We start from the raw sequence: 26,126 nt of genomic DNA, 5'->3' as shown, positions 1-26,126 counted from the left end.
TACTGTTATGTCACTGCCCTCTGGCTTTCATTGTTACAGATGAGAAGTTAATCAAATTATTCCACTATACATTATGAGTCATTTTTCTCTTGCTAATTTAAAGAGTTCCTGTCTTTATCTTTCTTTTTAAAAATTTATTTATGTATTTATTTATTTATTTTAGAGAGAGAGAGAGCACAAGCAGGTGAAGGAGCAGAGGGAGCGAATCCTCAAGCAGACTCCTCACTGAGTGCAGAGCCCAACAAGGGGCTTGATCTCAAGACCCATGAAATCACGACCTGAGCCAAAACCAGGAGTCAGACACTTAACTGACTGAGCCACCCAAGCACCCCATCTTTATCTTTCAGTAGTTTGACTATGATGTATCTGGGTGTAGATCTCTTGGTATTTATCCTGTTTTGAGAGACTTGAGGCTTTTTTTTTTTAAGATTTTATTTATTTATTTGACAGAGCACACAAGCAGGGGGAGCGACAGGCAGAGGGAGAAGGAGAGGCAGGCTTCCCACTGAGCAGGGATCCTGATGCGGGGCTCGATCCCAGGACTCTGGGATCATGACTTGAGCTGAAGGCAGATGGTTAGCTGCTTAAGCCTCCCAGGTGCCGCAAGAGACTTGAGACTTGACTGTATGGATTAATGTTTTTCTTTAATCAGATACGGGGAGTTTTCAAACATTGTTTCTTCAAGTATTTTTTTTCTACTCCTTTCTCTCCTGAGATTTCCCATATATATTTGTTTGGTATGCTTTATGTATCCCACAAGTCTCTGAGGCTCTATTCATTATTCTTCCATTTTTTTTTCCTCTTCAGATTGAATGTTTCTATTGATCTATCTGCAAGTTCACTGATTCTGTCTTCTACTTTGATGTTGATTTTCTCTCGTGGATTTCTCATTTTATTTATTGTACTTTCAGCTCAACTCTGCTTTTTTGTTTTTTTTTGTTTTTTTGTTTTTGAGAGAGAGAGCAGGAAGCAGAGGGGGAGAGGGAAAGAGAGAATCTCAAGCAGGCTCCATGCCCAGCATGGAGCCCAATGAGGGGCTCAATCCCATGACCCTGAGATCACAGCGAGAGCCGAAATCAAGAGTCAGACGCTTAACCTACTGAGCCACCTGGGTGCCCTTCAACTCTGCTTTATACGTGTTCTAAGTAGAATAATTTTAACACCACATCTCGGTACCATTACATTTGCTTTCTTCATGCCTTTTTTCTATGATAAAATTTGAGCTTTTTCAGACCATCAACAGTATGGATTCCCAAAATAGAAGTACTGAGGCTAAGTAATCTTAGTGGGGCTAACTGTTCAATTCATTCTTGTAGACCACCCTGCCCATTAGACTACATTGCCTAACACTTCTGACCCACTGGTAGATGATATCCAGCTTGCTTTTACTAGGATCTTTTGTTGTATGCTGCTTTCTAACTGTAGCTGTACCTAGAAATCCACTACCCCCCAAAAAGCCATAATAAGCAGGCTACTAAATCATTTACATCTCTGAGGACCATCTTCACACAGAAATTGATGAATTTCTGTGGAGCTGAGTTGAAGAGTCTAAGGCCACATATGGGGCCAAGGCAAGTCATTATAGATTAGCAGTGTTCACCATTAATTGGAATATAGGAGGTCATTTAGTCACGCAGTGACCAGCTATTCTGGCCCTAAGTATCCTAAGGCAACTTTAAGCACATTAAGTCACCTGAAGACAGTTGTAACTTATATTGAGGTATCATGATCATTTGTCTCCCAAATACTACTTCTCCTACATTCCTTAAGTTTATGAATTATCTTGCTTCTCTACACTAGTTCTCTCTGTCCATACTTCACTGACCCTGTGAAAATCAGCCCTGTGCTAGATCTCTCAGTCTCTGTCCTGTACATCTTCTGATTGGCTACAATATGGATACAAATCCAATCCTGCCAGTATCATAGGTTTGGAAGACAGAAATGCGGTGAAGATCATATTCCTATGACTTTTGGCTATTGTTACTATCAAGAAAGGTCATGGAACTATGAGATCATCCTCCATCAGTATTCCAGAATCCATTATCAAGCTTCAGAGGCTGAGATGTAGGTTCATTGACAATGGAAGCTTCTTACTTTCAGGAAGGTTGCAATGGAGGCCTCAAACTATAGCTTTCTGTGGAACAGTCATATACTGTTCCTAGAGACATTTATGAAGGCCCAACCAAGTACCTTCAGTGCCTTTCCAATGGTTTTCTAAGCATCTAATTTCTTATATCAAACCTGTCCCATTCTGGGGAGGTAGTTGGTAGTTGGATTAAAGTTGTAGATGGAGGGATTCCTGGGTGGCTCAGTCAGTTAAACGCCTGCCTTCGGCTCAAGTCATAATCCCAGGGTCCTGGGATTGAGTCCCGCATCAGGCTCCTTGCTCGGTGGAGAGCCTGCTTCTCCCTCTGTCTGCCACTCCCCCTGCTTGTGCTCACTTTCCCTCTCTCTGTCACAAATAAATAAAATCTTTTTAAAAATAAATAAATGAATAAAGTTATATGTGCATATCAGGGCAATAGAGACACACATTCAGGCCACCTTCTCAGAATTCTGATAATTTATGGAAGCTCTTTTTCCCAATGTGGACCTTAGCTTTCTCCAAACTTGTAAAACTCTCATGGTTCTTGTGAGTCAGGAATTTAGGAAGGGCTTGGCTGGACAGTTCTGTCTCAGGGCTTGGAGGGCTCCAAGACTCAGTCCCAGGACCTCTTTCCTTTTCCATCTACACTAGGCATTCTCTTCCAGTCCATAGCCTAAAGTATGATTGATATACTTAACGATTCTCAATTTATAATCTCCAGCTCTGACCTCTCCCTTGAGGTCCAGACTTGAATCTCCAACTGACTACTTGATATCTCTACCCATATATCTGATAGACCACTCATGTTTAACATAGCCAAAGAAAAGTCTTAAATTCTCCAAGGCTGTCATCCAGTTTTCATCTCATCTGTTCAGTTGCTCAAGCTCAAAACCTAGGAGCTATTCTTGACTCCTTCCTTCACTCCCCCACATCCAATCTAAGAAATTGCATATCAGATCTACTTCTGGAATGTAATTCCAAAGCCATACACTTTTCTCTATCTCCATTGCCAGCTTTCATTGGCATCCCCATACAGTCTGCTGACACAGTGATCAGAGTGATCTTTTTGAAATATAAGCCAGATCTTTTTGCCTCTCATGGCACTAAAAACAAAATCCATAGTTCAAATCATGGCTTTTGAGGCCATATATTCATTCAGCATGATCTGATAGGCCTCCCACTGCCTCTCCAACTTTTATTTCCTACCACTTTTGTCTCATTCACCGTACTATAGCCACACTGACCTCCTCTCCATTCCTTGAATATGCCAAACTCATCCCTGCCTCAGAGACCTGGTGCTGTCTCAGGCTGGAACACTATTTCCCCCAGACCTCCTTTTTTTTTTTTCTCTTTTAAAGATTTTATTTATTTATTTGACAGAGATAGAGAGAGAGCACAAGTAGGCAGAGAGGCAGGCAGAGGGAGAGGGAGAAGCAGGCTCTCCACCGAGCAGGGAGCCCGATGTGGGACTCGATCCTGGGACTCCAGGATCATGACCTGAGCCGAAGGCAGTCGCTTAACCAACTGAGCCACCCAGGCACCCTCCCCCAGACCTCCTTATGGCTGATGCCTTATAAGATGGTCTTCACTGACTATACTGCCCCTATCATTCTCTACCACTTACTTTGTTGTTGTTGTTTAAAGATTTTTTATTTATTTATTTGGCAGAGAGACAGAGAGAGCACAAGCAGACAGAGCAGCGGGCAGAGGGAGAGGGAGAAGCAGGCTCCCCGCCGAGCAGGGAGCCAGATGCAGGGTTCGATCCCAGGACCCCAGGATCATGACCTGAGCCGAAGGCCGACACTTAACCGACTGAGCCACCCCGGCGCCCCCTCTTTTTTTTTTTTTTTAAGATTATTTATTTATTTATTTTACAGAGAGAGCTACTTACTTTGTTTTCATAGCATTTCTCCCTCTGTCACTATTTTGCTTTTTATTTACTTTGTATTCTGTCTTGCTTGTTGATATGGCCTCAGTGCTGGCACATAGAAAGCATTCCAGGGGCGCCTGGGTGGCTCAGTCGTTAGGCGTCTGCCTTCGGCTCAGGTCATGATCCCAGGATCCTGGGGTCGAGCCCCACATGGGGCTCCCTGCTCCGCAGGAAGCCTGCTTCTCCCTTTCCCACTCCCCCTGCTTGTGTTCCCTCTCTCGCTGTGTCTCTCTCTGTCAAATAAATAAAATCTTAAAAAAAAAAAAAAAGCATTCCAGATACATATTTGTGGACTGTGTGGATATACTCCCTGAGGCTAGAGAGGTGCATTTCATTCATTCAGCAGATACTCACCAAGGCCCTGCTATGGGTCGGGTACTGTACTAGATACTGGTATACAAAGTCATACATGGTCCCTGCCCTGTTTAGCCTTTGAGAGTCAGATTCTGAACATCTTTGAAAAAGAACCTCATCTTCTTTAATTAAAAAAAAGAAAATATCCAACATCTCCAGGTCAGGGGAGGATGACTGGAGTGTGACTCTTAACGGGCTTTGCATTCTGAGGATCTTCTCATCCTCCCTTTAGAATAAAAGCTCTGAGGGCGCCTGGGTGGCTGAGTTGGTTAAAATAAAAGCTCTGGCCCAGATGTGTTCACAGACCCACTTCCCTTGGTTTCTCTGAACCCAGCTGAGGCCAGCAAGGTCTTTCACAAAAATTTACCAAGCACCATAGGAGAAAAATGGGGAAATAAACAGTGACTCTGAGGGGCAGAAATACAGCCAGACAGCAGCCTTTCTGCCCAAAAGGGCTGGCACAGATAAGCTTTAGATCTTGTAAAGTAGGGAAAGTCACCTTAAAAACTTTCCTACCAAAAGGGGCACCTGGGTGGCTCAGTTGGTTAAGCATCAGACTCATGGTTTCAGCTCAGGTGATGATCTCATGGGTAATGGGATCAAGCCCCACATTGCCGCGCCCTGCTCAGCTGGGAGTCTTGCTTGAAGATTCTCTCTCTCTGCCCCTCCCTCTCAAATAAATAAATAAGTCTTTAAAAAAAAAAAAAAGTTTCCTACCAAGAACCTCCCTCCCGGGCATCTTGACCTCGTTTTGGTTCAGAGTGGAAGATAAAAAACATGAGCTTGCTGTCCCCTCAGAGTTTTCTGGACTCTGTCCCTGCCTCAGATTATTGGTGTCATGATAGAACTCATGCCTTGAGTGAAATTTTACTTCCTCCCCAAAGGTAAGGCTTAGTTCCCCACCCAACAATTAAGAATAGTTAATGTCATGGTTTCCTACAGTGTAGAACTTGTATAATATGTTAGGTGAATTGAGTGTTTCAAAGTCTGATCAAGAAAAATTTTAACACTTACCAAGTTCTAGAATAAGAAATATCTTAGGGCACCTGGCTGACTTAGACCATGGAGCATACAACTGTTGATCTTGGGGTTGTGAGTTCAAGCCCCACGTTGGGTATAGAGATTACTTAAAATCTTTAAAATATATATATATATTCACAGGTACAATCTAGAAAATAATTAGTTTTCTCAGAAGCACAGGACCCAAAAAAGAATTTGACATATAACATTCGCCGTTGACAACGAACGTGTACTAACTAAGCCAGGCACGGCACCAAGTGCTTTGTATGGAAAACCACAAGGATAATACATTCTATGAGATACATGTTTCCAGTACAGTAGTCCCCTTTATTCATGGGGAATATATTCTAAGATCCCTGCTGTGAATGCCTAAAACCACAGATGGTATTGAACCCTATATATATTATATTTTTTCCTATACATACATATCTGTGATAAAGTTTTATTTAGAAATTAAGCACAGGGGCGCCTGGGTGGCTCAGTTGTTGGGCATCTACCTTCGGCTCAGGTAATGATCCCCAGGTCTAGGGATCAAGCCCCGCGTCAGGCTCCCTGCTCCGCGGGGAGCCTGCTTCTCCCTCTCCCACTCCCCCTGCTTGTGTTCCCTCTCTTGCTGTGTCTCTCTCTGTCAAATAAATTAATTAATTAATTAATTAATTAAGTACAGTAAGAGATTGACAATAACAACTATTAATAAAACAACAATTATAATAATTTACTGTAGTAAAAGTTATGTGAATGTGGTATCTCTGTTTCTCAAAATATCTTACTGTACTTACCCTTGTGGTAATGTGAAATGATAAAATGTCTACATGATGAGATAAAGTGAAATGAATGATGTAGGCATTGTGACATAACATTAGGCTACTACTGACCTGAAGATGTGTGAGAGGGAAGATCATCTGCCTCCAGAATATGGTTGACCGTAGGTAACTGAAATCACAGAAAGTGAAACTGCCAGATAAGGGAGGGCTTCTGTACTCCCATTATAAACAGAGGAAAACCACAGGATGGAGATTAATTTCTTTTTTTTTAAGATTTTATTAATTTACTTGAGAGAGAGCATGTGCCCGAGAGAGCAAGAGCAGGGGGAGAGGCAGAGAGAGAGGGAGAAGCAGGCTCCCCGCTGAGCAGGGAGCCCAACTTAGGGCTCCATCCCAGGATGGTGGGATCATGACCTGAGCTGAAGACAGACACTTAACAACTGAGGCACCCAGGCGCCCTCAGATTAAGTAATTTCTATAAAATCACAGTCACAGAAACAGCAGCAGGATTTGAACCCAAGTCAGCATGCCTGGGGAGCCCAAGTTCCTAACCAAGATTTGTACCACACACATTTAACTGGTATTAGATAATAGTTTGTGTTTACTATATAATAACAGGATTAATTTACCTTTTCTCATGAAGGTAAAAGATCATCCAGCAGCATCTTCTAATTGATATTTATCCTCCAAAATTGCTTTTCAAATCTTCTGATTTATTCGAAAGAAACCAATTTTTAATGTTTCCTTAATAAACAAACTCACGTTCTTTCCATACAAAAAGAATATTCTAGGGCGCCTGGGTGGCTCAGTCATTAAGCGTCTGCCTTCGGCTCAGGTCGTGACCCCAGAGTCCTAGGATCAAGCCCCGCATCAGGCTCCTTGCTCCGCAGGAAACCTGCTTCTCCCTCTCCCACTCTCCCTGCTTGTGTTTCCTCTCTTGCTGTGTCTTTCTCTGTCAAATAAATAAATAAAATCTTAAAAAAAAAGAATATTCTAGTCTTTCAATAACTAAACCCCAATACAATTTTCTAACCAAAACGCTGTGTACAGTTATACCAATGTAAATTTTTAAAATCAGAAAATGCAGGACACCTGGCTGGCTCTGTCAGTAGAGCGTGCAACTCTTGATCTCAGGGTTATGAGTTTGAGCCCCACAGTGGGTGAAGAGATTACATAAAAATAAAATCTTTTTAAAAATAAAATAAATAATAAAATCAGAAAATGCTATTGATCTTTTAGTGGAATAAATGTTGGTGTTGCTTTATTTTTAATTCCACAGAAAATGTTCACAAATAATAAAAAAGATACAGAATTTATTATTACAGTTTTAAAAAAGTGATAAAAATGATTCTCTTTTCAAGTCTTTCAATCTTTCTGATTCTATCTGGGAAAAATGTCTTAACACCTTTCTTCACAGTTGCTGCTCTCATAGTCTTTATAAGGCGAGCTCCAAGCCTCTGGTACCAGTGTCGGTCTAGAATTACTTCATTTTTATTGGTATCTTTCTTTTTTAATTTTTTATTTTTATGTTAATCACCATACATTACATCATTAGTTTTTGATGTAGTGTTCCATGATTCATTGTGCATAACATCCAGTGCTCCATGCAGAACGTGCCCTCTTTAATACCCATCACCAGGCTAACCCATCCCCCCTACCCCCCTCCCCTCTAGAACCCTCAGTTTGTTTTTCAGAGTCCATCGTCTCTCATGGTTCGTCTCCCCCTCCGATTTCCCCCCCTTCATTCTTCCCCCCCTGCTATCTTCTTTTTTTTTTCTTAACATATATTGCATTATTTGTTTCAGAGGTACAGATCTATGATTCAACAGTCTTGCACAATTCACAGCGCTCAATTGGTACCTATTTAAATTTATGATCTAAAGATTTCTTTTTAAAAGAATTTATATCATGGTGATTATAGTTAATAATGCTGTATTGTATATTTGAAAGTTGCTAAGAGAGTAAATCTGGAAAGTTTTCATCACCAGACAAAGATTTGTAACTATATATGATGACAGATGTTAACTAGATTTATCATGGTGACCATTTTGCAATATATATAAATATCAAATCATTATATTGTACACCTGAAACTGATATAATGTTGTATATCAATTATAACTCAAAAAAATTTACTTAGTAAAGAAAATTGGCTTACACAAAATTGTAAAGTTATTATATAGGTGATATGAGAATATAGCATGAGTCATGAAAGCATAGGGAAGGAGTGACTAAGGTGTGTCGAGATATAACGATATGGCATTCCATTACTCAGTGCCTACATTTGAGACCGGGTTCAAAGACAGTGCTGTTGAGGTAGGTTTTTAACTCAAAGATTTTTTATTTTCCTCTCTGTAGTGGAGCACATGATCCAGAAGAACCAGTGTCTCTTTACCAATACCCAGTGTAAGGTTTGCTGCGCCTTGCTCATTTCTGAGTCCCAGAAGCTGGCACACTACCAGGTATGCCATTGTACCTTTAGAAATACTTTACTTTCCAAAAATAAAAAAAAAAGAAATACTTTATTTTCCACAGTCAGTGCCAAGCCTTCACTTCTCCCTGGCTTGCACAATGAAGTGTATGTGATTCCTTCCTAGCCACCCAGACATTGCCTCCATGCATGTTGACTGTGATTTGAAGGTTGACTTAATTTTTCTTTGTCTCATTTCTCCCATCCAAATCAGGATCATCATACTTATATCTTCCCTCTCAGTGTGGTATAGTAGAAAGTATGCACTTTGGCTTTAAATAGACCTGAGTTAGAATCACAACTCTGCTGCTCATCTTGGGCAAGACACCTCACCATCTTCAGTCTTAGTTTCCTTATCTGTAAGATAGAGATGATGGTAATTTTCTCATAGATTGCTGTGAAGGTTAGACTTGATAGCATGTAAAGTGCCTTGAACAGAGTAGGAGCTCAATAAACTAGGTTTCTTCCCCTACCTTCTCCTCCTCAAAAGTTTTTGTGAGGATGGATCAGATGGAAATCTAGTATTTTTGAGTGCCTTAGATATGAAATGGCATTTGGCTATTTTTGATCTTTTTCCTGGGTTCTTGCAGAGCAAAAAACATGCCAACAAAGTGAAGAGATACCTAGCAATCCATGGAATGGAGACATTAAAAGGGGAAACGAAGAAGCTAGACTCAGATCAGGTAATCCAGCTGCCATGTTGAGACTGCTCACTTTCTGATGAAGCCAACAGGCAGGTTGGTGTGGTGGAAAGAAGGTGGGCTTTGAGTCAGACTGAATTGGCTTCAAATCCTGGCCATGTTGTGTGACTTGGAAAAGTCTTGTTACTTCTCTAAGCCTTGATATTGTCCTCCCTAAAAATGAGAATGCTAATATCAACTATATTTTAGGATTTTTCCAAACTAAAATGAGGGAAGGTTTATAAAAAGCAGCAAACACAGAGCCTGGCACATAGTAGGACTCAGTAAATCAAGCCATTATTATGCATTACCACCCAGTGGTTTATTGGAGCAGGACAAGAAGCTTCCCCTTCACTACTCAAGGAGAAAAAAGGGAAAGAAACCAGGCTGCTTGCTTTCTTGAAATGGGAGGGAAAGAGCTGAGTTCAGCACTTGAATGTTTTGAATAAACAAGTGGAAAAAACACCTTTCCAAATGCCTGTTCTGATTGAGGTGTAAATGCACTTGCTTTTTAGCTTAGAAATACTGTGAGAATTATGCTGAAACAATCCTAGTCCCTCAGGGGTACCATTATTTTTGTTCCATGGGAGGTTGTTCAAATGTCATGGGATGAGAAGTCCACTGATGAGGGCCCAATACCAGCTCTGCAACTTACTGGTTTGGTGACTTTGGGCAAATCACTTCACCTCTCTACTTTACCCATAAAATGGAGATAATAATTCCTACCTTTTAAGGGTATTGTGAGGTATAATTCCAATTCCTAGTGGATGTTCAGTGACTGAAAATTTACAGATTGCTTCCTATTATATATAGAGGTCACAGGTTTGGAAGGGCCTTACTCATCCTTCTCCAAAGTCACTGGACCCATCCCCTAGTGGCCCTTCTGCTTATGATTTAGAATTCAGAAAGACAAGACCAACTGTATGACTCTGGACACGTCACTTCACCTCTTTGTATCTTGATTATTTCAACCCTCGGGGTGGTCCAGTAGTTCAAATGAAGTGACATTCCCCTTCCTCTATAACAAAGAATTATCTAGTCCAAAATGTCAATAGTGCCAAAATTGTAAAATGCTCTTGTAACAAATACTATTCACAGATCAGACCTCAGAGAGCTGGGAACTCTTAACATAGGCTTGAAATACATTGTTTTCTGGCCTAATCACAATCAACAAATAAAACCCAAATATCTGCTTGTTCAGCAAACCCTGAATATCTGCTGTGTGCCAGACTCCAGCAGGGTGCTAAGGATGGGAAACAGATGAGTCCAGTGGTCCATGCCCAAAGTCCTCCTAAGCTGTGACACTGTCAGTTTGGATGACAAGTGGTATGATAAAGGTCTGTTTAATGTACTCTGGGCATGCAGAGATGGAAGACGATTAACTTTTTCTGAATACCCACACAAAGCAGCTCAATAATTGTGTACTGAATGGTTTTCTTGCGTAATAATCTCCCAGAAGTGACATATGTGTGTGTGTATATATATATGGGCCTTGAAGGCTAAGCAGATACACGCCAGGCAGGAAAAGAGGAAGATCATTCTAGGTAGCAGGAATGGCCCAAGCAAAGCAAGGAAGCAACAGAGAATAAAGTGGGGAATGGTGAGTAGAGCCTGAAATGAAGTAGCTGGAGAAAGATCCAGAAAGGTAGGTTGGGGTTAGTATGTGAAGGGGGCCTTGAATTCCCATTCTTCTATGGGCAATGGGGAACCATTGAAGATTTTCTGGCTGGGCAGTGGCGTGATCAGACCTGTGTTCTTTCTCCCAACCAGAAGAGCAGCAGAAGCAAAGACAAGAACCAGTGCTGCCCCATCTGTAACATGACCTTTTCCTCCCCTGTCGTGGCCCAGTCGCACTACCTGGGGAAGACCCACGCAAAGAACTTAAAGCTGAAGCAGCAATCCACTAAGGTGGAAGGTACTGGTTTTCCTGAGTAGTGCTATATCGGTACCCCTCCCATCCTCAGGGCACCAATGCCAGGTGCTACCAGAAATGCTCACTGGGGCCACAGACTTGGAGAGGTTGAACTACTTTTGAGAACCCTTAAAAATATCAAAGTAGACCCAGCTTCAGTGAAATGCAGCCTCAGAGTTGTGCTCACCTACCTTCCCTTTCTTTGGTTACATCAGTTTTTCTCTGTAGAAGCATCTTAGCCCTGAGCTTTTGTCCTGACAAATAATTATAATTAGGGGTGCCAAAGTCCTCCAGGCCGAGCATACCATGAGAGCATTCTATCTCCTACCTCTCCCACTTAGGTTTTTCTCTCCCAGCCTCCACCTGCCCTTATTACCATGTGTTCCAAGTTGAAAGCTAAATCCTTGTCTTTTTCGTGTGCTCAGGTTATGCCCTGCTCACTTTAATCCTCAAAGCTGCCTGTTCTCCTCAAGACAGGGACTTGCTTTTCAAAGCGGGATACTCTAGTGCTGCCACTGGTGCCCAGCAAGCCATGTTTGCAACTGTCATGAATTCATTTCCAGTGCAGTGACTTCTAAAATAGTCCCCTTTATCTTGTCACCACTGGTACTCAACCCCCACTCTCATCTCATTAACTCCTGACTTTCTGGGAATTTTTAACCTGTGCTAACTGCAGTCAGCCAAGAATGAAAGTTCTTTGATTTTTATTTCATTTTTTTCTTGGTAATTTTTGCTTCTTTATTTATTTTGGACCAAGAAGTAAACTGGCTGTACTATTTATAACACTTATTATTCTTTTTTATAATACTGTATTATGGAAACAAGACAACAGTGTTTTGGAAGACTTTGAAGATAAGGTGAAAAATCACTCATAATTATACCCTCTTAAACACACCCAAATCTAGTTCATGCTATGAAACAACAGAATATGGACTTTGAGGTCACAGACATGCAGGTTTAAATCCTGATGCTGCTATTTACCATCTATATGACTTAACTTCTTTGAACCTGAGTTTCCTCACCTATAAAATGTTAATAATACTATCTACTTTATGGGTTATGAGGATGAAATAATGTATATAAGGAACCTAGGACTTAATAGATGCTCAGTAAATGACAGCTGCTGCTGTTAGTATTATCACCATCATTGAGATAGCCAGCATAAGTGGAATCCCCTTATGAAATGTAGTATTTGCTCAGGCATCCACCACCTGGAGCATGTCATTGGCCTCGCTTATGGTTCGTTCATCATTAAGTTATACTAGTACTAATGGCTTTTGTTTAAACTTGGTGTTGGGGGTGCCTGGCTGGCTCAGTCAGTGCAGCATGTGACTCTTGATCTTGGGGTCGTGCGTTCAAGCCCCACGTTATATGTAGAGATTGCTAAAAAAAAAAAAATACGTAAACTTAAAAAAAAATAAAGTCGGTGTTGGAACCATGAATGGTACCAAAGAGATTAAAACATTAGGCCAAGGGAAACTATCTTAAGAACAGAACTTTATTTATAAGGTCATTTATCTTTATATGGATTGATCTTTTCCATAAATGGGAAAATTTCCTGGAATATGCCAGGTCTCAAAGATTCCATACAAAGAGATTATTTTCCATATTCATTTTTAGGCTTTGCCACATACAGATAAGTTTTGATATAGTTGTAATCAAAGTGCATCTACCATTTGTATCCTGCTTTTACTTTTCACAGAATTTTGTAGTTTAAGCACATTTCCATGTTATTATGTGAGTGTAGAACTCTATTTCTGAAATTAAACATTTTTCTAATGTAAAAGTAATAGAAGCATGTTGTAGAAAATATGGAAAATATAGGTATATGAAAAGAAAACGTACCTATAATTTTACCACTCAGAGATAACCACTGTTAACATTTTGTAGAGTACTGTTTCTTCTATAATCTTCTGTTATGTGTATGTGTGTGTATCTGTGTGTATAGTTGTTTTATGTATATCCAGATTAAATCCATATATATATGTCCATATAAACATAGAATACTTTAGCCTTATCGTGTTTATAAAAATGATACTATGCATACTCGCTATGAGTAATTCTAGCACAAATGATGCAAAAAGTACAAAGAAGAAAGTAAAATATCCCCCAAATCCTACCACCAAAAGAGAAACACTATTAAAATATTGGTGACATTTTCAGAATACCAGTAACACATAAAGACTGTGCATATATCTTTTAACAATGATAAGATCATATTGTGTGTAAAATTTTATACGCTTTCTGTTTAATGTAACATTTGTATATCCCCATGTTATTAAAAACTTCTTTATAAACATTTTAATGACTATATAATAGCCCATCATACCATATTTAACCATTCCTTTAATGTTGAACATTTCCCCCTTCCCCCTTTTTGATATTTATAAATAACAGTACAGCAAACACCCCTGTAGAATACTCTTTACGTACTTCCAGCTGTTTCCTGAGAGAAGACCCCCATAGTTGTTACTTTTTGGATGTCCATAAAGCGGTTCCTCCAACTTTACTTAACCATTTACCTCTGATGTTTCTCTTCAGTATCTTTTAAAGAATGACCTTTTTATGTCTTAACAACCATTATTGTCTCTCCTTTCTGATGTGAAAAATCTATATTCATTGTAGAAAAGTTGGAAAATACTGAAACGCACCCTTTTACTCTATGCCTTTGGCCTTTTTTCCATGCATCACCGGTATGTTTTTTCATTTGTTTATTTTACAAAATTGAGGACATAAATAGATTGCTGTATAACCTGCTTTTTCTTTAACATAACACCACATACTGAATAGTTTCTCATATATTAAGTATTCTACAACATGTGCATTACTTTTCAAGTGACTTGCTGAAACAATGGACAGGGAAAGTTAGTGGTCAGGGAAATTGAGATTCCTAGGCTGGAAAATCATTGTGAGAAAAGCCAGCAAGTTTCCTCTGGCTTGCTAAAAATCCTCGAAACTTCCCCCATTGAAGTGGTCCAGGTATGAACAAGCATCTGAGCCATCGATCTGAGTGCTGCTGAGCCCCACTTCTCTTCCACCATTGGTGGGGGTTCTAGGCCACATTTTTAAAGCAGTGGTTACTAGGTTGACACCATTCTAGCCACGTGGACTCATTAGTGAGTCTTGGCATCCACTTCATAAAGCAGCAGTCTGGCCTGCCATCAGTATCAGGATATATGTTGACCCACAGGAGGCTTATGCATATGCCTATAACAGATTCTGACTAACTGAATTCATTGACCAAAGCCAGGGATGTTTTCTGAAGGTGAAAGCATGATCTGTAGCCCTCAGGTTACCCTACCACATTCTGGCAGCCTGGCATAGCAAAGACAGCATAGTCTTTAGGGTCACACAGGTTCACTCGCTAGCAGGGTGATCTTGGATAAGTCACTTTACCCATCTGAACCTTGTTTTTTCTCTATAATGTGGCAAAATGATATCTATCTCATGGGATAGTTCTGAGGACCAAAGGAGGAAATAATATATACAAAGCATGTAACTAAATGTCAGTGTCATCCCCTCTCTCCCCTACTCAGCCTAGAAGGCAGTGTAACCCAAAAGGCCTCCCTAGTGTGGTTGCCTTTTCTAAATGACCCTCCAGGTCCTCAGGCCCTCAGTTGCTACATCTGTGCATTGGCTCCCAGCTCTGTAACTAGGGCACTTTGAGGGTGGGACTAAAACATCCAAATTTCTTGTCCCACTTGCTATGAAGTTCTCAGGAATTCTGAGGGATAAAAAGACTACAAACATGTACGTTTCTAGTCTGTTGTAACTGGGCAACTTGATAGCAGAAGCCTCCTCAGAATATGAGATAATCAGGATTCATGTACCTGAAGTAGTGAAAGCTGCTGATCAAGTAGCTGGTCTTTGAGCTCCCCCAAATCTTCCCAATTTTCCCAATTAGAGAAGGCTTTCCCTGTGTGAGTCATACAGGCAGTGCCACATCTGCAAGTGTGATTAGTGACCCAGCCTTTCTTTCCATTCAGCAGACTAGAAAGCTTGGCACCTTCTGGGTCTTTTCATTGTTTCTGTTTGAACTCTCTCACCGCAGCTCTGTCGAAACGCCTTACAAACCCTTTCCTTGTGGCCTCCACCTTAGCCTTGCACCAGAATAGAGAGATGATAGACCCAGACAAGTTCTGCAGCCTCTGCCATGCGACTTTCAACGACCCTGTCATGGCTCAACAACATTATGTGGGCAAGAAACACAGGAAACAGGAAACCAAGCTCAAACTCATGGCACACTATGGGCGGCTGGCAGACCCTGCTGTCACTGACTCATCAGGTAAGAGGGCCCAGCTCACACCCAGAGCTGGATCAGGGCCTGACCACTGGAGTTCCCCCGACTACCAAAGCTATGCCTTTTCTTCCTTACATCTCCTAAAGCAGGCGTTGCAAACTCAAATGCTTGCAGAAACCAGACAGGAAATTTAAATAAGTGAAAGAGCCAAGAGGGGATTTGATCAGCTGAAGAATATATGCCTCTCCTAGGCAGCTCCAGCTAGTTACTACCATATCTTCCGTTTTTCAAAAGACTCTAGAAAGTCAGATTTCTTTAAGAATTCCCCTCATTTTTAGGGGCACCAGGCTGGCTCAGTCAGTAGACCATACGACTCTTGGTCTTGGGGTTCTGAGTTCAAGCCCCATGTTAGGTGTAGAAATTACTTAAAGATAAAATCTTAAAAAAAAAAAAACCCTCAGTTTTAAATGTACTACCAAATTTTAAAAATGTTAAACCCTGTGTGAGTCAAGCCTGTCTGCAAGCCAGATTTGGGCCAAGGGCCACCAGTTTGCAACCTCTGATTTAAGCTCCCTCTCATCCACATTCCTATGTGAGGACCTCAGTAGCCTCTGTCAGATTTTAGAGTATCCTCAGGGCCCCTCATCTCTCAGCAGCTCAGGCCTGCCTATATCCTTGGGATAGTGTGAAGGACACCACTCTGACTCAGAGAACATTAGTTTTTCCCTGACTTCAAGATGCCAGTCAGCATCACAGGAGTAAGCATTCATGAAGAGTTAAGAGCCCTTCCCAGGGGCGCCTGGGTGGCCCAGTCGTTGGGCGTCTGCCTTCGGCTCGGGTCATGGTCCCAGGGTCCTGGGATCGAGCCCCGCATCGGGCTCCCTGCTCGGCGGGAAGCCTGCTTCTCCCTCTCCCGCTCCCCCTGTTTGTGTTCCCTCTCTCGCTGTGTCTCTCTCTGTCAAATACATAGATAAAATCTTTGAAAAAAAAAAAAAGAGCCCTTCCCAATCACAGTAACTATTTAGGGCTTATAATAAGAGTAGGGGAGGGGAAGATTGTTATTGTCTCTTTCATTCAGTCAGTAAATGTTTATTGAGCACCTACTGTGTTCCCTCATTGAGGGAACAGTCCCTGTCTCCTGGAGCCTACATGAGCATGCAGTGGGTCCTCAGGGTTTCCACCCAGGCCATGGAGATGCAGCACCAGACAGTCAACCCTTGAGGCCCCCATGGCATCCAAGTACAAACAACTTGGCCTCAGGGAACCTGTTGGTCAGAGTCATCTGTGCCTGCCACAGTCCTGGAAAGGTGAACACCCAGATGTTGTAGATGTTCCAAACCACAGATGAACAAGGGGAGAGATCATGCGTCTCTAATAACCCCCAAACCCAAAGCAGCCATAAAACACAGGTCGTCACTGAGCAGTACTGACAAGATGAGATGGGCATGAAACAGTGGCTTCAGCAGGGTGCTAAGGAGTGTTCTTCCAGTGCCACTGAAGGACCTTGCTTTATAAACCTCTTCAAAATTGGGTATTTACAGGGCGCCAGGTGGCTCAGTTGGTTAAGCGTCTGCCTTCGGCTTAGGTCATGATCCCAGGGTCCTGGGATCGAGTCCCACATCAGAAGAGAAGGCGACTTCTCCCTCTGCCTGCCACTCCCCCTGCTTGTGTGCTCGCTCTTTCTCTCTCTCTGTCAAATAAATAAATAAAATCTTTAAAAAAGAAAAAACAGAAAATTGGATATTTACGTAGTGTTCCCACATACAAGTAGTGCCTTCCCCTTTAACAGGATCAGCCCCATATGCTGAGGAATCTGGAAACTTCAGAACCAAGCTCCTCAGAACCCTTCTTCTATGACACCCTCCTATTTTGGCCTGAGACTGATAGAGACAACATAGCATCCAGCCGGCATGACCCAGGGTTCTCTTGCAGCTGACACTTCTTTGCTCCAGCTCCTGGCCCTCCTTTATTTGGCCCTGCCCTGGTCATTTTCTCATTATCTCTGTCCACTGCCGGGACTTAGACACTGCCATATTTTAGGCTGCTTATCTTAACTTGTATCCATTCTATTATCTTAAGCCAAAGTCTCCTTCCTATATCTACTCCTCCATTTGTCTAAGACTAATTACCATACTTAATCCTAGAACTGTATCCTAGGTCCTTTCTTCTTGCTTAAGGCATCTGACTGCTTTACAGACCAGCCAAAATTTTTCATGAAAACCTAGGCAGGGGCAGGGGTATCACACCCCCTTAGATATTAACATATATATTATAATTTAATTCCCTCAGCATTCCTAAAAATAGGTACGATTTTTTCCATTTCACAGATAAAGAAGTTGAGACTCAGAGTGACTTGCCTAAGGTCAAACAGCTGATAGGACCTGATGTTGTTAAGTGACAGTATTAGTATGTGTCTCTGGCTCTGTCTGGCTCCAAAACTTACACTCCTTCCTCCTGCCTCCAGCTCTGAGTATAATTGACAGGAGGCTTTCCAACTACAGGACATCAGTAGAGGCACTGAATGCACTCTGACCCCCTTCTCACCCACAGAGTAGGATGCTGATCTAGGATATGCAAAGCAGTGACTTGAGCTGATAGGGACTCCGCCTTAGTAAAGGTTTTAGGTTTGTTAGCAGCTTGACTTTTCCCTGCTGGCCTCTGCCAAAACTTGTTTGTTCCTTCTATCAGTCAGTCATCCTATACTTACCTGCGGCGGCTGCAGTCCAGGCTTAAGCTAGATGCTCTCACATGTAATTACCTGATTTAATCCTCACAGCAGCTCTGTTGTGCAAGTTTGATTGTCCCCATTTTACAAATGAGGTCATTAGGATCAGAAAGATGAGGTGATTTGTCCTGAGTCCCACACTAGGCAGCAGCAGGCAGAGCCAGCATTGAAACTCAGGTCAAGTTCTATATTGGGTCCAGAGAATAGTTTCCATGGGGCTCTTGTCAAAGTGTCTCCTGACAAGTATGGATCAAATGTGAGATGACCCAGAGTGTCCAGATCTCTCCCCCAAGCAGAAGTTGCAGCATCCACCAAGCAGAGCAAAGACTTGGAGTTTGCTTTGTAATTAAGGCTCATATGTCTCTTGTTCATCCAAGAATACCATAACTAAAGCCTGCATTTCAGGCAGTCAAATCCTTCCAAATGCCAGAGCATTCAACATCCCGAGGTTACCGGGATCCTCCTCTGCTTTACCCCATCACTTTCTCTTCCTACGTAGGGCCTTTCCTCCTACATAGAACAGGTCTGCTTTCTCTGCCCCATACTGATCCCTCTGGTTTCTTCAACTACTACATAAGACAGGTTTTCAGGTCTTGTTAAATTCATATATAGCCAAGAAATATTTGTTAGGTTCTTTCCTAATTTATGCCAGGCATTGTATATATGGTAGTGAACAGGACAGGTATTGCCCATGTTCTTATAGAGCTTAGAGGTTAGCAGAGAAGGTAGGCATTGAGCAAATAACTAAACAAATGGGGCACCTGGCTGGCTTAGTCAGGAGAGTGTGCAACTCTTTTTTTTTTTTTTAAGATTTTATTTATTTATTTGTCAGAGAGAGAGAACACAAGCAGGGGGAGCAGCAGGCAGAGGGAGAAGCAGGCTCCCCTCCGAGCAGGGAGCTCGATGCGGGACTCAGTCCCAGGACACTGGGATCATGACCCGAGCCAAAGGCAGACACTTAACTGACAGCCACCCAGGCATCCCGAGTGTACAGCTATTGATCTCAGGGTTGTAAGTTTGAGCCCCAAGTTGGGTATAGAGATTACTTAAAAATAAAATATTAAAGAGAAAGAAAATGGGGCACCTGGGTGGAGCAGTCGGTTAAGCGTCTGACTCTTGGTTTCGGCTAAGGTCATGATCTCAGGGTTGTGAGATCGAGCCCAGCACTGGGCTCTGCACTCGGCTTGGATTCTGCTTAAGATTCTCTCTACCCCTCCCCCCTGCTCTTGCTCTCTCTCTTTCTCTCAAATAAATAAATAAATCTTTTAAAAAGTAGGGGGGCACCTAGGTAGCTCAATTGGTTGAGCACCCAGCTCTTGATTTTGGCTCAGGTCATGATCTCAGAGTCCTGGGATCGAGCCCCACATCTGGCTCCATGGGGAATCTGCTTGGGATTCTCTCCCTCTGCCCCCCCCCGCCCCCCCGCACATGTGTGCGCTCTCTTTCTTCAAAAAAAAAAAAGGAAACAAAATGGGATAACTTAAGATGGGGGAGCAGGGATCAAGGAAGGCTTCCCAGAGCGTAAGGAGAAAATAGTGTTGGGCAAAACGATCCTGGGAAGATGAGCAAGCATCCAGTCATGGTGGTGGTGATCATGTTAAGGCTTTGGGCCTTTATCCTAAGAGCATTGGGAAGCCACTGACAGTTTAAGCATTATTAGATCATTCTGCTTACAAAGTGGAGAATGTTTTGGAACAGGGAGGAAGGGGAGTATGGAGACCCCAGCAGTGAGGATGTTGTAGTAATTCATACTGAAGAAGATGGGAGCTTGGACTAAGGTGGCAGTGGAGAAGGTAGACAGAAGTAGATGGATTCAAGAGCTATTTGGAAGTAAAACTGCCAGGATTTGGCCGTCAAATGTGGGAGGCAAGGGGCACCTGGCTGGCTCAGTCAGTAGGGCATGCAGTTCTTGATCTTGGAGTTGTGAGTTCAAGCCCCATGTTGGGTGTAAGAGATTACATAAAAATAAAATCTTTACCAAAAAAAATGTGGGAGGCGAAGGAAAGGGAATAGTCAAGAATGGTGACCAGGTTTAGTGTTAAGCTATTAGGTGGATAGCCAGGTTTCATCAGCTTAAGTTTAAGATGCCCATGAGATATCCAAGTAGACAGTTGGATATACAGCTCTAAACCTCAAAGGAAAGGTCTGGGTTAGAGATACTGCCATTTGGTAGGTCAGTAGCTGTTAAATATTGGTAGTTTCATATGTTTTAGGTGGTAATTAAAGTCAGGGGAATGAATCAGACCCCCTAGAGAGTTTAGAGAGAGAAGAGCTGAGGGTTTGAAATAAAGGCTTCTGGAAATTCTGTCCATTAATGTCTAAAAAGGACCTGAATTCTGATTGCAATAATTTTCCCCTTAAATTCTTTTAAGGGATGTGTCTTCCAGGAAATACCTGAAGATACAAAGGAAACAAATGTAGCTGGGAACATTGGCTAGTTTATTGGAGTAGAGGCGATCGTTGGTGTTCACAGTAGCTACAGCTGCCATAGGAAAAGGCTGGTTAAAAGATACGCTCCACCTCTTTACCAGACTGACACGCTGAACCCATAAGAGTAAAATAATACTAGTGATGAAAGCTCACATTTGTTGAGCACTTACTGTGTGTCAAATGCTTTTACTTAAACCATTACAATAACCTTATGAGGTTGATACTAATATTAACCTCATTTTATAGGTAAGGAACCTGAGTCTCAGAGAAGCCCCACTTTTACAAATGAGGAAACCAAATCTCAGAGAGGTTAAGTAACTGGCCTGTGGTCCTACAGGTAAGAAATGATAGAGCTGGGATTTGAGCCTAGGTGATCTCACTCCGGAGTTGTGAAACTTTAGGATGACAGATGATTGGAAAAGCGTCAGAACCAGAGGGCTCTTGAAGTTATGCGTACAGCTAATATCTGGCATGCTAGAATAAGTACAACCTTTGTGGCCAGCCAAGCCTGAGTTTGCCACTTCCTAACTCTGTGTTCTTAGACATGTGACTGTGCCTTATTTTCCTCACTTATAAAATAATGGTAATGATTTTCACAGGATCGTTATGAGGGCCAGACAAAATTATTTAGTGTGCATGGCCTATATCAGGTACTTGGTTAAATGCTGCTTTTTATTTTAAGTATTATGGTTATAAGTTATGGTGTAATTGGCTTATAGTTGAGAAAAGCTGAGGATCAGAAAGTGGAAGGGATTTAGCCAAGATCACATGAAGGCAGAGCCAGGAGTCCAGCTCCGTATCTTGGCTCCTGACCCATGCTCTCTACTGGACCATGTGGACAAAGACCACTTTGTCATTGGATCAACCATGGTAGTGAGACTGGGTGTCTGTGGGCCCCAAGGTAGAAAGACAGATTAATTTTCATAGCAGGCATTCTCATTAATTACTATTATTGCAAGCCCAAGGAGAGTGACAGTTTCCCAGAGATCTCTCAGTGAAGGGCATTATTAATGAGGCCACTTAGCACAGTTAGAAGGTAGAAAAGACAGTTAGACCAAATGTCACCGCTTTGTTCTGTCCGTCTTTTATTTACTCAGCAGACAGCTACTCTGGACCAGGTTCAATGCTGGGGATGCTGCAGGGCATGAGGAGGTTCCCAATCCCAGGAAGTACACAGGCACATAGCCTCTGTCACCATGAGCAATGAGGCCCTCTGGGATTCTCATCAGGACCAACCACCTAACCTCACCCCACCATCTGACATCCTCAGAAGGGCATTTACTGTCAAAAGCAGCAGTCCCCGGGTCCCGTTTTATTGGATAACTAAGCATCTTGATTTTTATGTGTGTTTCAGCTGGGAAGGGCTACCCCTGCAAGACGTGTAAGATAGTACTGAACTCCATAGAACAGTATCAAGCTCATGTCAGCGGCTTCAAACACAAGAACCAGTGAGTAATCGTCCTTTGAAATTCAAGGGTCTGCAACAAGAATTCAGGGCTTCTAAATAAAAACAAAGCCAAGTATTCCTTTGCTAAAATGGAATCCTGGCAGCCTTTTCTCAGTCAACAGAAAATCAATCAGTTAGCAGAAAGAAGTGTCTCCTCTTTAAGCTTTTCTCCCGTCAGCTTCTCTGCAGCCTTTGGACCTGCTGGGCTGAAGGTTTTAGTAGAGAAACATGGTTTCCTTGGTGGTCTCCTAAAAGTACTTAGATTTTCTACCCTTTAACAGTCTGACTAAGCAAGCTTTTTTTGGTCCCCACCACCGGCCTAAAGAATTCTTGTCATCAATTCTATGGCAAGAGCTCCCTCTACAGGTTATTACCAAATATGACCAGGTTTGTTCATTCCTTGACCAAATATTTATTGAACACCCTCTGAGTGGTGGCCAGAGACCCATGCCCTGCTCTCGTGACCTTACATTCTGATGGGAGGAGACAAACAATAAACAAGTAAACAACCAATAATTACAAATTGTGATAAGTGCTTTGAAGGAAAGAGGTAAACAGAATCAGTCATCTGTTCATATAAACCTTGAACATGACTAACATTCTTTGAGCCGCTCTTCTGTTACAGGGCATATGCCAAGCAAATTCTCTCAGGTAATCCTCACAACAGCCCTAGGAAGAAGGAATTATTACAGACAGAGGCAGCCACCATTCCAAGTGATAGTATGAGGCAGAGCCTATAATTCAAACTAAAGCTTGTCTGGCTCACAGCACACCCCTCCAAGGCTTCATGCTTATAAGGGGGTTGTGGCACCGTGCGATATGAGGAGGCTAGGGCCTGGCCAGGGGAGGGCTCATGTGGTTCTGTCCCTTCCTCTCAGAAGGGAACTGGGTAGTGTGGACAGTGTGCCATTATGTAACTTTCTGAGATGGGAATATCCCCATTTTATAGATGAGGGAACTGAGTTTCAGGCAAGCAAGTCTACTAAAATGATTTCTTTGACTTTGGTGGTAGGTTCTGTATTGCTCACAGAGCTGAATGAATTAAAGGTGGTGGAAACACAGAATATTAGAGTCAAAATGTCCTTGGTCCTCTCTGCCTGAAGTTTCCCTTCCCACATTGCAGCAGATCTTCTTATTTATTTGTATATATATCTTAAATTGGGAGGACTCTTGAGGCTTCTGTTAGATATGACCTTGACACAAGCCCCCACAATCCAGCAGGAGAGGCTCACTCCCATTTCAGCATACCCTCCTTGCAGCTTGACTGGTGGCAGTTTCAGTAGACCACCTGGAACCAGCCAGAGCCCTACCCTGGGGCTACCCCGTCTTGAAAATGCTAGCGCTTACTGTTTTCTTCCTACACTTTCAGCTATGGGACTTTGGGTGAGTCAGTAAACCTCTCTGAACCTCCACTTCCTTTTCTGTGAGATTATAGATACAATTTGTTGAACACCTAATTTAGTCTCATTTAATTCGCAATAGCAGCTCTGAATTAAAGACACACAAACCCCCCCTTTTCCAACCCAAGGAAACCTTATATCAGGTAGGTTAAGTGACTTGCCCAAGATTGCACAGTTACTTGGAGTTAGACCCAGAATTCAAATCTTTTGATTCCAAAGTACATTCATTGTGCTCTGCCATTCCAAGTGGAGTTTGACATGAAAGTTAGAGATAATGTATGTGTAGTGCTAGTACCAAAAAGGGGAGCTATTAGAGGTAAGCTTTCATTCATTCAACAAATATTTATTGAATACCTATTATGTGCCAGGCCCTGTTTGGGGCACTAGCGCTACAGTAGGAACCAAGACCAGTAGTGTTCCCTGATCTTTTGGATCCCTATCTAGTGGTAGAAGCAGATCCTAAACAAATCCATAAACAAATAAGACAATATCAGGTGTTGCTAGATGCTCAGAGAGTGGGATGGAGAGTGACAAGAGAGCCACTTTTGACTCAGTGTGCGAGGGAGAATGATCAGTCTGTACTATCCAGGTCATACAGGGTCATATAGGGCCCTGTAGGCAGAATAAATGGCTTGGTATAGTGGAGAGACATGGGCTGCCATCCTGAATCAACCACACTTTCAAAAAGCTTACACGGGGAGGGGGGGATTTTTTAGAATAATGAGAAACAACAATAAAAAGCTTACTGGGGGCAGGTGACTTAAACTTTTCTGAACTTTAGTTTCCTCATATATAAAATGGGGGTACTATCTCCTTCCCCTTGTAGAATTGCCATGAGGATGAAATAGGATGCTGGAAGCAAAGCATTGTGCATAGCATGCAGTGGCCCTCAGTAAAGGAGAGCTGCCCTCCTTATTACTCCAGGGCCCTGGAAGAGCTGTACTATCCTTAGAATAAACTACCTGGAGCACCATCACAACCGCCACAAACTAACCCTGTGCATTTATTCCTTCTCAAATTACAGGTCACCAAAAACAATGGCATCACCCCTGGGCCAGATTCCAGTGCAAAGGCAGCCGATTCAGAAAGACTCAGCCACCTTGGAAGACTAGAGATATTTCTGTCTGGCATCCCAGGGTGAACCAGCCATGAGCCAGCTTCCCATGACCATGGTCAGCCCTTGGCTCCCTCTTCCTCGTTTCTTATACCTGGAGAACACATAGGCCTAAGGCAGGAGTGGGCCACAGGTAGCCTCTGATTGGTCCAAGGAAATTCACCCCTGCTTTTCCCCTTTGGAATGGGCCCTGTAGGTCGGGACAAGGGAAGGGGGTGAATCCTGAGAGGACCTGGGGCCTCGCGGGGTAGCAGTTTGGAGGATGGCCTTTCCCCTTCCCCAGCCTCTTTGGGCCATATGTCATGAGCCCCAGGCCTGTCTTTCCTCTGCAGGTCAGTTCTGAACCAGTGTCTGCAGCTAAAGAACCGAGCTCTCCCTGGGCTCTAGGCAGCTCCAGTGAAACCTGGAGCTTTCACACCGGACCTTGGCCTAGGTGGGAAAGGGTAGATGGAACTGGCTGCTCCACGGAAGCTTGGAGCTAATATGACACTCCCCTTTTCCTCAAAAAGTACAGGCTTTCCTGAGCCTGCGACCAGACGCTGGCCAGTTAGACAGCTTTCTGCCCACTGCGAGGTTTCCTCCTGGAGCAATGACACAGTCCCGGCAGAGCAGTGCTGTCCTTCCTGCCCCTGCTCCACGGTTCCTGAATGGTGCTAAGGATCTGCAGCAGCTGGGGAAAAGCTAGAGCTGGAGGAGGCCTCAGTACCCTATGGCATCATGGAAAGCTCCAAGGGGGGTCTTTCTCCTCCTCTGTCAGAGAGGTGCTCTGACCCAGGGGCATGTGGGCAAGTCCCCATATGCAAATTCCTCTGATGGTTCTGTGCCATTAAAGGCAAACCACCTCATGCCAGCCAGCTCTGAGGTTCATCGCTGCTCCTTGGCCCTCTAGCCCTCTCCTTCTCCTTATGCAGCAGACCACCTGCCCAGGTTGCTGTGGTGCTAGCCCTCTCCCATCATCCACCAGGAGATTCCTGGGTACCAGGGAACAGGATACGACCCCCAGGGAAAGAAAAGAGAGCTGGTACAGGTTTCTGCAATGAGGAAAAAGATGTTTCCCAGGCCCCAAGCTTCGATTTCTCCAACTCTGCTGTGTTTTATAGCTGAGGACTTCAATGGGAGTGGATTTTTCCTTGTAGCTTTCAAGCAGGAATTCCAAGGAGTGTCACCATCATAGGCCCCTCTTCATTGAGTCAGAGAAGCTCCTAGCTGCTCTCATGGCCTTGTCCCCCGATTGCCTGTCCCTTTGCCTGTGAAACGCCTTGCTGTATTGTGTATGGGTGTGTGTGCGTGCGCATATGCTCTGTCTCTTGGTCACTGAAGCATCGAAATAAAGAATTTCTCCCATGAGCCAGACTGCAACTTAACAGACCTGGGATTTGGTGCCAGATTGCCGTTGGATCTAATATGTGTGTCTTGACCGCTTACCCTCGCCCCTCTCAGACTCCCAGAGCTCCAAATACTGATCTTAAGAGGTGGGACAGAGATAAACATCTAAATTGCTTGGCAACCTTGTTGAAGCCTTCCCAGGCGCCCTAAACTTAATACCACCTCGTC

The 26,126-nt window shown here is 43.0% G+C and overlaps 1 protein-coding gene across 4 annotated transcripts in view; it reads left to right on the top strand.

Moving 5' to 3' along the window:
- ZNF346 (zinc finger protein 346) overlaps positions 1-25,919 on the top strand; it is a 30,591-nt gene extending 4,672 nt beyond the window's left edge. The window contains exons 2-7 of one of the 4 annotated variants that reach the window (XM_028102774.1): positions 8,513-8,616; positions 9,215-9,307; positions 11,075-11,219; positions 15,316-15,501; positions 21,966-22,059; positions 24,483-25,919. In XM_028102774.1, coding sequence (XP_027958575.1) covers positions 8,513-8,616; positions 9,215-9,307; positions 11,075-11,219; positions 15,316-15,501; positions 21,966-22,059; positions 24,483-24,570 — 710 coding nt within the window. In that variant the 3' untranslated portion in view covers positions 24,571-25,919. Of the gene's footprint in view, positions 1-8,512; positions 8,617-9,214; positions 9,308-11,074; positions 11,220-15,267; positions 15,502-20,857; positions 20,949-21,965; positions 22,060-24,482 lie in introns of those variants that run through there. The other 3 variants (XM_028102773.1, XM_028102776.2, XM_028102775.1) reach the window with 3 other exon arrangements.
- The last annotated feature ends 207 nt before the right edge of the window (positions 25,920-26,126 follow it).

Source organism: Eumetopias jubatus, unplaced genomic scaffold, assembly GCF_037043125.1.
Source record: "Eumetopias jubatus isolate StellerSeaLion01/CBP00866 unplaced genomic scaffold, mEumJub1_p1.0 scaffold_5, whole genome shotgun sequence".
Lineage (NCBI taxonomy): Eukaryota > Metazoa > Chordata > Mammalia > Carnivora > Otariidae > Eumetopias > Eumetopias jubatus.
The sequence above is the reverse complement of the archived record's forward strand: the minus strand, read 5'-3'. Positions and strand labels throughout refer to the sequence as shown.